Source organism: Thalia democratica, chromosome 1 (genome assembly GCF_965202585.1).
Source record: "Thalia democratica chromosome 1, ktThaDemo2.hap1.1, whole genome shotgun sequence".
NCBI classification, from domain to species: domain Eukaryota; kingdom Metazoa; phylum Chordata; class Thaliacea; order Salpida; family Salpidae; genus Thalia; species Thalia democratica.
Window position 1 is genome coordinate 80,100,174 of NC_139165.1, and position 14,818 is coordinate 80,114,991.

A 14,818-nucleotide genomic window follows, 5' to 3' on the forward strand; every position below is an offset into this window, starting at 1 on the left:
GCTGTATAATAGAGTGAAGAGAAAAACCAGGAAAAAAATAATAGAAGCAAAAATAAAATATAGTTTAGTTTTGATCTCGATGAGAAGTAACTTTAGAAGCGCTGTGTAAGCGAATAGAAACATAAAATTAAAATATAAATTTGCCCATTAATCTAGTTTAAACCTCGGGATAACCCTGAATCGTTAATTAGTGACGTAATACAATTAAAAACAAAATTCAGATTTACAAGTTTATTTTTGCGTATAGAAAAACCAAAAGTAGTCGATCTGGTATCAGGCAAAATAGTTAATACCTAGTTGAAAAAGAAAATTATTAATAAACTAATGCTTATTTTTACAATTGTATTTAAACTAAGAAAAAATGAATAAAAAGCACAAAATAAAACTGCTTTTAAAAACAACCGATAAAAGATAGCTGATCAAAAATATTTATCTGCTTAACTGAAACATGACACAAAGATATTGTAAAAAAGTAATACATTTATACTTCAAACGACAGAAGGTAAAGTTAGAAGCGCTGTGTTAGTGAATAGAGACATAAAACTAAAATATAAAACTTTCACAGTATTAAATTTTCAATCTCCGGTTTTACCCTGAATCGTTAAGAAATGGGGAGGGTGAATGGTGAGCTTCGAGGATGAACAAGTACGACCCCAAGTGACGGTGAACGGAGGAAATGAGGGTGTGAGCGTGACCCAGTTTCATTTGCAACATGTTCAAGCAAGAGTCTTCGGTAATTAACGGTAGTGAATAGCCATTGATGCCATTGTCAAGGAAGATCTGTTGTTATGGTTACAATTGAAGAAATTTTTATGTTATGTTGCAAAATAATAAACTTATACCAAAATGCATTTTTTTTTATTTATAAGATTTTATTCTAAGTAAACATCTTTTTTAGTAGTACACTGTGCTAAAATATATTTTTATATACTGTTAAGAAGTGTCTAAACAAATTGGTGTACTTATAATTAAAGATTTAAACCAACTTGTTTATATTGCCCCAAATCAATTTCGTCCAAATACTGACCGACTCTTTTACAACTCCATTTGTTCATTTCATCGGAATTTTTCAATATTTTTTCTATGGTATCTTTGTCAGCAGACATGAAAAATGTCCTGTTGTTAGTCTCATCCAACAGTGAAGCAATTTTTGTTGAAGTGTGAGACACGGGTTCAGTTTTAAGCTGCGTTTTATCGGTCAGAAGATTAGAATCGTTAAAAGAAGTTCCTTTTGAAGAGGAGTTTCTGCAAATACAAAAAAAAAATTAACTTTTATTTATGGGGTATATGTTTAACTCATATATTTCTTAAAGACTTACAAATTAAAAAGTGAATGAAAAATTCTTGACTTCTTTGTTCCCTCTTTAAGTTCTCTGAAAACAAAAAAAAAAAAAAACACGTTGTTTTTGTTTCACAAAAGATTACTTACTTACTACGATATTACTGCAGTAGAAATGTTTTTTTCTACAACTGTCAGTTTAAAAAGCTAAAATTAAAGAAAATATCCGCTACAAAGTGTACATTTTTGTTTGATTAAATGTATCTAATGTACTTTTTGATTATATCCATATAAGAGCAGTATAAAAAAGTATTAAAACTTACATAGGAACGCTACTTGATCTTCTTACGTTTTTCTGTATTGACATTATAACAAAACTTTCATTTTTCTTGTTATTTGTTTTGCTAAAATAAAGTTTAAATAGTTTATTTTGAAAAGTATGAAGTTTGTACTTTGAAGCTATCAAACTTATAAAAAAATCGATTATATTTTTTTTGCTTTATAATAAAGTTTTAAGTACGGGTAGTTGATATTAAACATGCTTTTAACTTATTTAAGTTTTTGTTGTTAATATAAGATAAAAACACTTATGAAAAAAATATTATCAAATTTTATCAAATTTATTGATTTGAAAATATGCTTTGCAGCTTCTTTTTATCGTTTAAAAAAAGATTAAACAAAGTTGAACATAAAGTTTTATATAAATATAAAACTGCTTACTTTTCTACGATTTCAGCATGGTCTTTAGCATCATTTAAGTTAATTTGTTGATTTATTTCACTAGATTCTAATTTTTCTGATTGGCTAACTTCTTCTTCTAATTGAGACTTGCAATTTATTTTAATATTTTCAAGCAAATTTGGCGCCAATTGTTCGAATGCAGCTGCCATGTTCTTTACAATGTTCGACTGATCCAGCATCAATCTGTAAATAAATAGTTAATTAAAGAAAACATTTAAAAATTTAAAAAGTAACTATTTGTTTAATGTAGGAACTTTGTGTTGGGTTTCATGATTCAAACTTTTTAGTTTAAACAAAACTATAATTTTATTCTACATTTAAATATGTGCACCAATAATTGTTTTTGGATATAAAAAACTTTTTTTTACTATACAAATTAATGTAATCATACATTAAACAAATAAAAATAAATTTAAAATTTTGACAAGTGGTTCAACTTTTGATTGTAATGACTTTAGTAAACTAAAATTTTAAAATATGATAATGATAGTATAGTAAATACCAATAAATAACTTATATTAGAAATTGAAACTTGATTTATATATTAATGTGTTATAGTTAATTTATCAATTAAGTCCGAGGTTTTTTAGGTGTTAACTTATGTAAATCTATACTAGTGATGTACCGGACTCACTATCCGGGTCCGGGTCCGGCCGGATATTGCCATTTTTGTCTGATATCCGGATCCGGCCGGACTCTAACTTGAAAAAAAAGTCCGGATCCGGTTCCGGCCGGATTCTAATTTGAAAAAAAAGTCCGGATCCGGTTCCGGCCGGATCCTAACAGAGATCCGGCCGGACCCGGATCTAGTTAGTAAAAAAAAGCATACTGAAAAGTATTTTTTCAAAAACAAACCTTGTGTAAATTAATAAGGGTCATTTTCGTCAAATAAAATTAAACACCTACCGTGATTGGCTCATTTTGTACACGTGACTAATTTACATTTGTTTATATTTAAATTATGAAATGAACATTTTAGAAATGCAACTCTTTACATATGTTGTAAAATTGAAAACTTTGGAATGAATACTTGCATTGTCTATTGTTTAAAGCTGAGCTCAGAGAATATTTAGAGTTACTACGGTTGAATGTACGAGCCAATGAGAATCATATGACGAAATGTTTCAAACTAAATACTGATGCAATAAAACATCAGAACATGACAGGCAGTTTATATGTAAGCAGTTAGTTAGTTTGGTGTGCAGCTTGAAGCAACAAAATATCTTGAACTTTTTTGTTAATGCTTATTGTAAGTAGTGTTTTATTTTAAAAATGAATATTTCAACTGGTGTTTAATTGTTTGCATATTTAAGCCAGGTTTATAGTTTATTAAAAATTTTACAGTTTCTTCTTTACTAAAAGTTTTATTTAATTTTTAGTTAATTGTTTTAAGTCTTTTTATATAGATTTAAATAGCTTCCAGTTTTTAAAGTGTTACCAAAGTAATTAATAATTTTGAATATGCTAGTATTTCTTGTTGTGTTTTGTATAAAAGCTTCATCACTCAAAACTGTCGTGTCTGATTATAGAAAGTAGTCTCAGTTAGAATTTAGTATTTGTTAGATATTAATTAAATTAGGTAGGATTTAATTATGATGGGTAGTACTAATAAGTTAAGTGTACCACAATCAGTCCACAACTTTACTACCAAATTGTCAACCTTTGCTAGCTGTTCTACTGATTATTAGATTAAAGTAATTTTTTCAGTTTTTAAAAACCTCATTCTGACTCAGGCTTGTTTATACTCACTCTATCTAGTTTTATTGACTTAAACAGTGGCAACCCTGCTAGTTTCAAAATTTTTGGGAACTTTAGAAAAACTTGGATGCTTCAGGCTAGTTAAGTTTTTTATAAAAACTCAGGCTAATTTTCTTTTAAATTTTGAATGAATTTGAGCTGATCCAGTTTTCAATATTTGGTAATTTTCTAGTGTATTTTGTTCAAGAACTTGATTTCAGATTTTTAATTGTAAATAACACCTAAATTTGTAAACCTTGTGGCTAGCTGTTTTACTTATTATTAGATTAAAGTTCTTTTTTTTCAGTTTTTAAAAACCTCATTCTGACTCAGGCTAGTTTATACTAGTGATGTAGCAGACTCACTATCCGGGTCCGGCCGGATATTGCCATTTTTGTCTGATATCCGGATCCGGCCGGATTCTAATTTGAAAAAAAAGTCCGGATCCGGTTCCGGCCGGATTCTAATTTGAAAAAAAAGTCCGGGTCCGGTTCCGGCCGGATTCTAGTTTGAAAAAAAAGTCCGGGTCCGGTTCCGGCCGGATTCTAACTTGAAAAAAAAGTCCGGATCCGGGTCCGGCCGGACCCGAAATTTTGGGTCCGGTACATCACTAATCTATACTAATACTGTATACTGGCTTGCGGTATCACATGCAGTAAGCTCGGTTTAAATTATTAAACAACATTCAAAAAAACTCTTATTATTGATAAAAAATATTTTACAAAAACTATCACTTTATTAAAAGCTTTAAGCAGAGCAAAATAGTTTGACTTAAATAAAAACTTTAGTAGAGTTATCGAGTAATATGTCTACTTTGGTATGCTTAAAAAATTTGTTTAAAGAAGAAATCGATTATTTGTTGAATAAAAAGATAAATTATCTTTGCTCTTATGTTGACGGAAAAATTTACTTTAAACGATTAGTTGCTATTATTTTAAAGGGCATCTGTTAGCGATTTTCTTTTTAGTATAATAAAAACAAATTACTCACTTTTTATGGTCGAAGTTGATTGAATTTTCGTATAAGTTCGGCAGTAAGTCTAAAAAGTATTTATTTCAACATCTAGATTTTGTTATGTATTATTTGTAGATAGAAATTAAAACGCAGTTGTAGTGCTAATATGCCTACAGGTTTTAAAACTTTTAATAACTGAGTTTGCGTGTTAAAATACTTTAAAAGCTATTAACTATAAAAACAAACCGTTGTCAATTTTTGATTTCTTGTTAGCAGTTGGATGTATTTCGTTTGCTTCTTCGATTAGCTGATTCTGCAAGAAAAAATAGTTGTAGATTGGTAAATAAAAAATATATTTTTTTTCTCTATATAACAAATTTCCAACCTGATTTTCTTCAAGGTTGTGTGATCTTTTTCGGGAAGCTGTATCTTCGCTTGCTGTATTATTTTGTACTTTGTTATTCTCTAAAGATGGAGATTGTTGTATTTGCGACGGAAAAGCTCTGAATTTTTTTAAATTCTAGCAACAAACTTCTCAAAATTTAGTAACCAAAAGACATGTGTTTGTTGTTGTATTGTTTTAATTTTATCAATATCTTGCTGATTTTGTAACATGACAATTGCTTTAAACTTATTTATTTCAAGGAGAAACATTTAAATATTGATATGATAAGTTAACTTATATGGTGAATAATAAATACAAGTTTTTAAAGCTTAAATATTAATTGAAACATAAAGTTAATTATTTTACAACAAACATTTTTCTAGAAGGCAGGACGCAAGTGAAAGCGGAATTTTTCGTCGCTGATTCGATCATATTAGTTTGCAACGGCGAGTTGTCAAAACCCATCAGATAAGTGCTGGGTAGGTTGCTTGGAAACGAAACCAACGGTTGCCATGCAGTGACGTCATCATGATCTTCCTGCTGGTTGTTCATGGTTGAAGGGAAAATATGGCTGATTTTATTCGTGACATCATCTTCAGAAGAACTTGCCTATTTGATATTTTTTGTTTTGTTACAAAAATTTTACAAAAACTATCTGCAATGCTCAAAAAACATAGTTAAAAACCAAACTAACCAAGAATTAATTTCTAAATGTTGAAAGAAATTGAATTAAGTATTTGCTTATTTAGGTACAAAGATCAACATTTTTTGATTGTAAATTTAAAAGTATTTTGAAAACTAAAAGTCTAAAAAGATTTTAAGCATAAAACTTTACTATGCAATACACTATTTATATTATTTTTAAGGAACACCCAGAAAAAAACAATAAAGTTAAAACATTTTTTTAATGATACCTTTAAGATGAAGAAAATTTATACTTGTAACTATTTAATTTCACCATCTTAAGACATTTTATCGTTGAAGCATTAGTTTTGTTAAGAAAATTTCAATGAGATAACAGACAAAAACGAAATCTCACCACGTGATTTTGAGCGAGGAAAGCAATGTTTTTCAGACACCATTCACATTCGCATTCGTTCTGATGATGAATGATCACCGATTTTGATATGAGAGCTTTCAGACTCTTCCCGTGATGTCTGATGCTTCTTTTCCAATCCTTGGCAGTCTCCCTCCCGCTTATTGCTTGGAACTCGTTGGGATGCATCCAGCTCTGCTTTCCCCCCAGCTCATACAAAATTGATTTGCCTGAGAAGTTATAAATGTTTAGTATAAATGTTTGTTTTAGCAAAAATTGTGTACTATTGAACAAATCTGAGATTGTTGTTTCTTTTAGTTTTGAATTTTACATTATTAAACGCACTGATAACGAAGTGAATTTAAATTTATACGTTAAAAAATTAAGACCAAAACAAAAAAACTGTGTTTCTTAAAACAAGCAGCTCACAATACTGTTGTACTAAAAATTCCAGTAAAAGACGACAAACTGCTAATTATCAAATTAAACGAAAAGCGTAACTGCTTGTATAAGTTTGTAGTTCTCTCATTTCAAACTCGCAATAATCTGGTTTTTATTGTTTAATAAACTGGAAGTAATTCGTCTTCTCCAAGGTTTTAAACTTTTTTACATATTTACAGCATTTTAATACGTGAGCGCTTACAACTAAATAGTTAATATTTTAATTTTCAAATTTTTCCTAATTTTTTATTATGCCACTCACTATAATCACGAATTTTATAGGCTTCTTGTTTGCTAACAAAGTAAAAATTGTCGATTTGGTGAGCTTTTAGATTTTAAATAAGTGTTAAAGTAAGCTAAAACTAAAAAAAAAAACATTTGTAAGAGCTTTTTATGTTTTTATGTAAAGACACTAAGTAATAAACAAAGAAACTTGATTTGCTTGTCAAGTTTAGATCGGTTGAATTCAAAACTAAATGTTGAATAATACCTTAAGTTACTTATTTTCTTCATTTTTCTTTGTAATAAAGCATTTAAAACTTTTAGGTGAAAACTTTTCTTTTTGTTAAATAATTTAAATTTAACGTATAAAGATAGAAGACAAATAAATACAATAATACCATTAAACTTCACTCTGCTTTGTTTTACGCAAAAAGCTAATACATTTTACAGATAGAGACGGCGCTCCGAGCAAAAATCGACTTAAATATTAATAGAAAACTTCTCTAAAAAATCACGAGCGGCCTTATTGAATGGAATTTTACTTTCTGGTCAAACAAACGAAAAGTGAGGCAAACATAAGGAACAGTCTGCGTTGCGAGAACGTGATTAAATTGCAACGAAATACTTTTGTGCGTAAGCAGCTAGCGAGTTTTTTTTTGGGCCCGTGATTTTGATTTCCAATCTTCTTTTCAGAATTTTTAAATGTGAGCTTTTACGTTTTTTAGTTTTTTGGTTTTTAAAGGTTTTGTTTAAAACGGACTTCGACTTTTGTTATTTACTGTTCTTAATAATGTTTTTGTAACACTACCAATATTTTATACTAGCTATGTGAAAAATAATATTGACACAATGTTTATGCATACTTCGACAAATAGATATAACAGCTCTTACAAAGATTTCGCACAAATGCATTATTATTAACATATATTTTACATACATTTAGGTAAGTTTAAAAAGTTTTTACGCTTAGGTTTTATTTGAAAAAAAACAATTTAGATAACTACAAAGATTCTTTAAAAATCTTTTTGACTAAGATATTTTTATAAATTTTAAAAGCAGCACAAATTCGTAAATGACAAAAATAAAAAGCTTGAGTTTTATATACTTTTAAAACAAATTACTTTTTTATTTGAACAAAAGTATAATTTGCTTTTATGAAGCAAGGAAATTAATTAGAAAAGAAAAAAATATCCTATCAAAATAAGTATTTAGCAGTTTTAAACATTGCATATTTATAAAACACTAGACAAAAATAATTTTAATCTAATTTAGTTTTATTTTTATATAGATGTACTGACAAACCTGTCTTTTAACTTTAAATAGTAACTTCATAAAAAAAAATTGTTTAAACTATTCTTGTTTATAATTTATTAATTATTCATATCTTCATCAAGTAAAAAAAATCAAAATATTGCATTAGCTAAACAAATATTTATAAACATAAACCCACCTTTGCTACCCTGGCTGAGTCTTGCGATGTAGAGGAGGGCATTGTTGTCGCCGCAAGTCACCTCCAAAAACTCCTCTCCTCCTTCGTCCTTCTTCACTTCCACCTCCGAGCTGCTCACGTGACCTTTCGGCAGGTTCACCGTCCACCTGCAACCCTCTGTTGCCACGTGGTGATGGCTGGTTGCCCCTGGAAACCGATTTTGAAGTCTCATTTTGCTCACTGAACTTTCCATCAAATCTACGGATGTTTTAACTTGTATTTTGTTGATTTATACTTTTGTATATTCTTATTGTATCTTTGTAAAATGAGCTTTTTTTATGTTACTTCAAGTTGTACTTTAACTATTTTCAAAGCTTGTTGGTTCACATTTCTATGACCAGTATTATGAGTGAAGCTAATAAAATAAATAAAATAAATGTGTCGTAATTTGAGTAAACAGCTTCAAGTAGTTATATGCAATGTAATGTATATTTTGAATGTTTACCGACGACAGTTGCTTTTAAGTTTTGGTCAACTATCCGATAAAAAAAGTGGAAAAAACAGCAAAACACTCGCAGGAAGCTTGAATGAAAAGGAAGCTCGTCAATTGATAAATTAGACACGCAGCCAATGGTGACCTTTAGCAACGCTTCTATCTAAGAAGGTTGTCATTGGCAACGTGCAACGACGCGAAGCAAAAACAAAAAAGCTGTAACGGCATGAAAAAGGATTTAGAGCTGCAATTATAGAAGAAGCGACGGCAGCAGTCGATCTTTCCTGTGACGCAGAAGGAAGCGAATAACCGTGACCAATTTTCAATGTTTTTTTTAGCCTTTTTTGTACAAAGTAAATATTTGTCAACGCGAATGCGCGAACTGTCAGCAAATATCGACGGCGCTTTGCGAAAACAAGAGAATGCTGCTAGACGCTTTCTGTTTGAATTGTCGAAATTTAAACTGTCGTAAAAGTATGCATTTTTAGTATAATGAGTATTCATAGTTTTAATTACCGTGCAATTTTTTTTAGAAAATTAACAGTTCCTAGTTTTTGTTATTAACAAATATAAAGTTAGGATACTACTTCTAAATATACTTAAAGCTAAAAGCATAATATACTAAAAACTAAAAGTAAATAAATGATAAATTTATGAGATTCAAAACCTTGTTTGTTTTTTCGCCTTGCAGCGAAATTGAATGTTTGTCAACGCGAGAGCGGCCAGTAAACATCGACGGCGTTTTGCGAAAAAACCATAGAATAACGCCGCTCGACACTTCGTGCTTACAAAAAAGCTTTTAACCGCCGCTCGCACGCCAAACAACGCTCGTTGTGACGTCATGATGATTGTTCTTGACACACACAACAGGCTTTCCAGCTTTCTTCGGTACAAAACGCCGTTCGACAGCTTAGGATCGAAAGACGAGAAGCTTTTATTCATTATTTATCGCCGCGTCGCATTTCGCTTCTTTTCGCTGCGGCCGTCTGAAACTCTCTTTCTATCGAAACGTGTTAGGCGAGTGGTGCAAGAATAATTACCGCCCAAATTCGCCGAATGATTGAACGGCAGATAAAGCAAACTGAGCTTAATGAAGCTACTCAGAGCTTTTAGCCGATTTCAGAGGCGTGTTTCGTGATTTTTCGTCTCTCAAAGACGCAGAGCGAGACAAATCGACCTTTTAGCTTTTTTTAAATCTCGCGAAGTGCAGCTTAATTTATGGCTGTAGGTAAAATGTTTTGCTAATTTTTTAGCAAAGAAAAACATTAGATTTTTCAAGGAAGAAAAATTTCGGATTTTTTTATGCAAGCTTTTCTGCTTACTCGCAACTTTTTCTGCCATTCATTTTTCGTTTGTTTTTTGCTTTAGATATTCGAAAACATAAAATACAGTAAAGCAGAATGTAAGATGTGCAAGAACTTTCTGGTTAAATCAATAAAATTGATTAAGCTTTACATGTTTTATACCAAATTTCAAAGCAAACATATAATAAAGAAAATAAAAACTGTAAAGGCATGCGCTAAAATACACAAAAGTTCATCAACATGTTGACAGTCGTCTGCATTAACCTGTGTGCGAATATCGCAAGCTGTTTTTTAATCGAAAACCGCCAGCAACATAAAAACAAGAATCTTTCTCATTTTTTCTCAAACAAAAATAAATAATCACTTTCTCTATACACATGCGTTGAGCAATTTTGGGTTTTACAGCTGAAGATTGATTGAAACAAAAGGTAAGGTCAACGCTAATCCGCGGTGTCAGGACTTGGCACCGAAGTTACTGAAATCAGCTTTATATAGCAATCAAATCTACTTTGAGCCGCGTAGCACCTATGTACGCGCGAGTTTGTACGGCCGATCAGTTGAATTTAAATTTAGTTAAAATTTAATGGACTTGTTTCAAGCTAGCGCGTCTGACGAGCTTTTAGAAGTACACGTTGAATGCAAGTTAAAATTAGGTTAATTGTTGAATTTCGTTTGTATATTGAGGCGCGGAATTTCAATATACTCTTTTTAATTTTTAAGCCTAAGAAAATTAAAACAATTGATTACTTTTATTAACCCTTTAATAACTCGAATGATTTAATGGTTTTACAAACGGTTTCAGATGTAAAATATATAAATGCTATAATATTTTATATCGGAAAATTTAAAACGAATTATTTATAAAATGACAAATAAAAGTTATATGGACAAATATAATTATAAATATACATATCAACAAAATATACATATATGCACAAATAACGATGTCTAAATAAAAATATCTTATCTTTACTATCTTAGAAAACAAAAAAAAATAATATACATGAAAATTTTGTTTTGACTTTATTTTTTAACGTGTGTACACAAAACTATATAGTTCAACAAAAACTAACAGTTGGTGTTAGGAGTAACGACTCTTTTTCCGTTGCTACTAGTAACAACCGGGGGCTGCTGACATTCGACAACGGAAGTCGTGGATGACAGCACTGGTGATGACGTCATAGCGGAAGTTGATCTCTGTTGCGTGGAAACCAGCTTAAGATGATTGAGCTCGTTGTTGCTGTGTAAAAAAGAAAACTGTTTAACTAATCTAAAATATTGACAAAGTTGAATACTATTTTTAGTTATTTTTAGTTTTTAAACTGTTTGTGTAAAACTATAGAAATATTAGGTAAGGAATTGATTAAAATTATTGCAATATAAGTATTTATTTTATCTTAAAAGCTGATAAAAATGTAATAATCTATTTAAGTAAAAACTTACCGTGAAAATTTTGCGTTGTCGAACATTGGCATATTAGATAATGGTAACATACCTTCTTGTTTTTTGTTCAGGTTCATCAAATTTAAAACTTGTAACCTGAAAGTGTTTATTTTTAATCAACAACAAACTAAAAAGCCGTTTTTGAAATTTATTACAGTATACTACCACTTAAGTACGCAAACTGGACCCGACCAAAAAGTGCGTACTTAGCACGGGTAGTGCGTACTTTTTGACGACATAGTATAATATGAAATTTAGTTGTTTTTTTTCTTTCTTACAACTAGCCACCAAATAATTAAGCCAAATAAACTAGTCTTTTTATTTTAAATAACATTTAATACATAATTCTAATCTGCAAATTTTTTTACTAGAATTTAAAATGATTTATTTTTTCTATAAAAAGTTTCTACATAATAAAAACATACGTTTAATATAGAAAGTCAATGTCAGCCAATGATATAAAAAAGAATATTAAGCCATATTTTCATATTTTGTTTTGTTAGAGGGAAAGTACCAAACTACATTGTGTTTACTAAATGTTTTCAAAACATCAATGTGTGTACATTTAAATTAAATTATGACTTAACTATGTTGTATTTGTAGGTTTTTTTAAGTTTGTCATCTATATTTATTTATTTTATAGCTTTACAGCTCAAATACCATTATTCTTTTCACTTTTATGCAACCACTACATAAGTATTTAATTTATTAACATTTGATAACAGGGCTGTCACTATCTCGGGCCACTTAGACTACTCAGGATTACTCACCCTAGTTTAAAAGTTGTGAAAGTCTCAGGCTAACTCAGCAGATTGGCCATTCTAACCATATATCAGTCTTTCTGGATAAGTGCGTAATTAAGGCGGGGTGCGTACCAAAAAAAGTGCGTACTTAAGCGGTAGTCTACTGTACACTTTTATAAAGTACTCAAAAAAAATTATTACGTTGGAAAATTTCGAAAAGGTTAAAAATTGAACTTTAATGTTTTAAAGTTGTTTTGTTCAGAAAAACATTAAAATATACTAAAGAACCTAGAACAAAACACAAATTAAATAAAATTCAAGTTTTTGGTACTAAAATGAATAAACGATTAAAAAAAAATTGCAGACAGCGTATTTAATCAGTTGTATAATATTTTTGTTGTTACAACTCAACAAGTCAGTAGTTGCCATAGCAACCAGCCACACACGCGCCAGTAAAAACAAATCTGACGACCACGTTGCCATGTAAACAAGCTCCTTAGCAACGGTTGCCAAGTTGCGAGCTGCAATGAAGCAGATAAACGCTTGAGGTCTCTCGCATGGTAACCAAGGTGGCATGGTTGCTTGGCAACCGGGACGTCCCGCTTTTAGCACTTCCACACTTCAGTTAATCAGCTTCGACGAAAATCACCGACGTCTGCGAAGGCGGTTTTAAGCTTCCTCCAGACGCGGTAAAGTAAACCGTATGTCTATAGTTTCAAGGTTTTTCTCAAGAAAAAGCTTTTTTGATGGGATGTGTTTTCTAAGTCTAGATTTTAGGAGTTTTAAATAAAAAAATTTAAACAGACTACTTGATTTAAGGAAGTACTTTAAAGTTGTAAGTTCATTGTCTCTTTAAAAAAAGTTTGCACATATCTACTGAACTTAGTAGTTTTTTTTAATAAATTATGTGCTGAATAATAACTGAATAAATAGCTCGAACTTTTTTACAAAACTTTAAGTATTCTTGGGCTAAGTATAAGCACCTGAAGTAAATTTTATGCTCGCTCACAAATTTATATGTTATTTTTTTATTAAAAGACTACAAATGTACAGAAAGAATTACCACAACCTAAAACTAAACAATTCAGATAATTTTAAGGCAAAATTTCTTTATTAGAAGAATAGTAATCTCTTCGAAGTTTTAAATAAATCCAACCAATGTCAATTCCAATCGGCATTTTCAACCATTGATAAAACAATCATTTTGTTTATTATATACTTAGTTTAAAACAAACAATGTTTATCTACTCACCAGTTAACTTGATTCTGGTCTCCAAATTGTAGCGGGTCGAGCCCGGAAAATTCACCACCTTTTGGCTGCTTAGCCCCATTCAACCCACTGAAGTTGGAGGAAGTTTGGGGAAATCCCCTAGGAAAGGGGTTACCAGGCAACATGGCTGCCGGGTTGTTAAGCATCCACATACTAGGAAGGTCGGGTTGAGAAAAAATATTCCCGAACTCGGCACCTGATTGGCTTAAAATTGTCGATAAATCGGGAAAAATACCCGGAACTGCTGAAGAACTCATATTTTAAATGTTTTTATTGATCTGAAATATATACGACTAATATTTTTCAACAAATTACAAAACTACTATTTTCAATGTATACTGTATTTTTAAAAAATGAAATTTATACTCAAAAAAAAAATTTTATAATGTGGTTTTCAATAAAATTTTTCATAAATCAATTCTACCTCATTTCGAAAAAAAAAAGAAATATAATATGTTTTTTAGAAAATTTTAATTATTTTAGACTTGAGACAAACGCGCTCCTCTCATCATGTCGTTACCACGGCAATCAAATTCGACCGTGGCGACGACCGGGGAGGAGGCACCAAGGAAGACAGATTTCGATAACTAATTTATTTTACTTCGCGGTGACGTACCTCGACGTAACGGGACGAAATCGTGTTAGCAGAAGATTCCTGTGTAAACAGCAAAAGCCTTGCGGCGCGTTGTGCGAAAAAAACCGCAGCTCTCTTTTCATTGTTTGTGTGATTGCGATAAAACACGCAACCGAAAACACACCGAGCAAAAATCACCGCCCCTTTGTGATTTTAGCAGCACTTTTTCCTTATTTAAATATAAAAAAACATCGACGGTCTCTAACGAGCTGACAATTAACGAGAGAAGAAATCAGCGGCGCGTTGTGTGTGGTAGCTGAAAGCGACTTTAAAATCGCGTGTCTTGAGATTAGCGGATAAAGAGGCGAGGTGGTGTCGGCAAGGTCGACGACAGATTGATTTTTTCTGTTTGAAACTGAAGTTAACGCGACAGTTTTCGGCATACCACTTGTCTGTCTTGATTTTTTTTTTGTTCGCCTTTTTATTTTTTTTTTTTTGCCAGCCGACACCTACTGAATATTGTTTAAAATATTTGTGATGGAAGACCTAATGTATTGAAAGTGAATGAAAAGCTTGCCACCAGCCTATGAGGATTTTTGTGCTGCAAAAAATTATTTTTTGCCTTAAAAAAGTACTTATTCTGAACAAAAGTGCTGTTAAATTATATATTACTTGGAACGAAAGTAATTTAAATATAAGCAAAACAATATTTTACTTATAACCCTTTTGAATTTATTTAAAGCTTTAGTAAAAATAAAATACTAACG

The 14,818-nt window shown here is 30.8% G+C and overlaps 1 protein-coding gene across 1 annotated transcript; it reads right to left on the reverse strand.

The window, feature by feature from the left end:
* Positions 1-245: 245 nt before the first annotated feature.
* Positions 246-13,734, reverse strand: LOC145840019 (uncharacterized). Its single transcript, XM_082947258.1, has 14 exons — positions 13,460-13,734; positions 11,465-11,560; positions 11,095-11,261; positions 8,246-8,482; positions 6,136-6,362; positions 5,470-5,705; positions 5,097-5,214; positions 4,958-5,024; positions 4,748-4,796; positions 2,000-2,203; positions 1,603-1,683; positions 1,320-1,373; positions 987-1,245; positions 246-780 (listed from the first exon to the last, which is right to left on the reverse strand). The coding sequence occupies exons 1-14, from the start codon at positions 13,732-13,734 to the stop codon at positions 589-591; spliced, it is 2,262 nt and encodes a 753-aa protein (XP_082803384.1). The 3' UTR covers positions 246-588.
* Positions 13,735-14,818: the final 1,084 nt, after the last annotated feature.

Bases quoted from the DNA above. Each gene is read 5' to 3' on its own strand.
- LOC145840019 (XM_082947258.1), bottom strand. From the start codon at position 13,734: ATGAGTTCTTCAGCAGTTCCGGGTATTTTTCCCGATTTATCGACAATT. The intron at 11,262-11,464 runs GTAAGTTTTTAC...TTTTTTACACAG, and splicing joins GACAACGCAAAATTTTCACG to CAACAACGAGCTCAATCATC. The intron at 5,025-5,096 runs GTTGGAAATTTG...TTTTTCTTGCAG, and splicing joins ACAACCTTGAAGAAAATCAG to AATCAGCTAATCGAAGAAGC.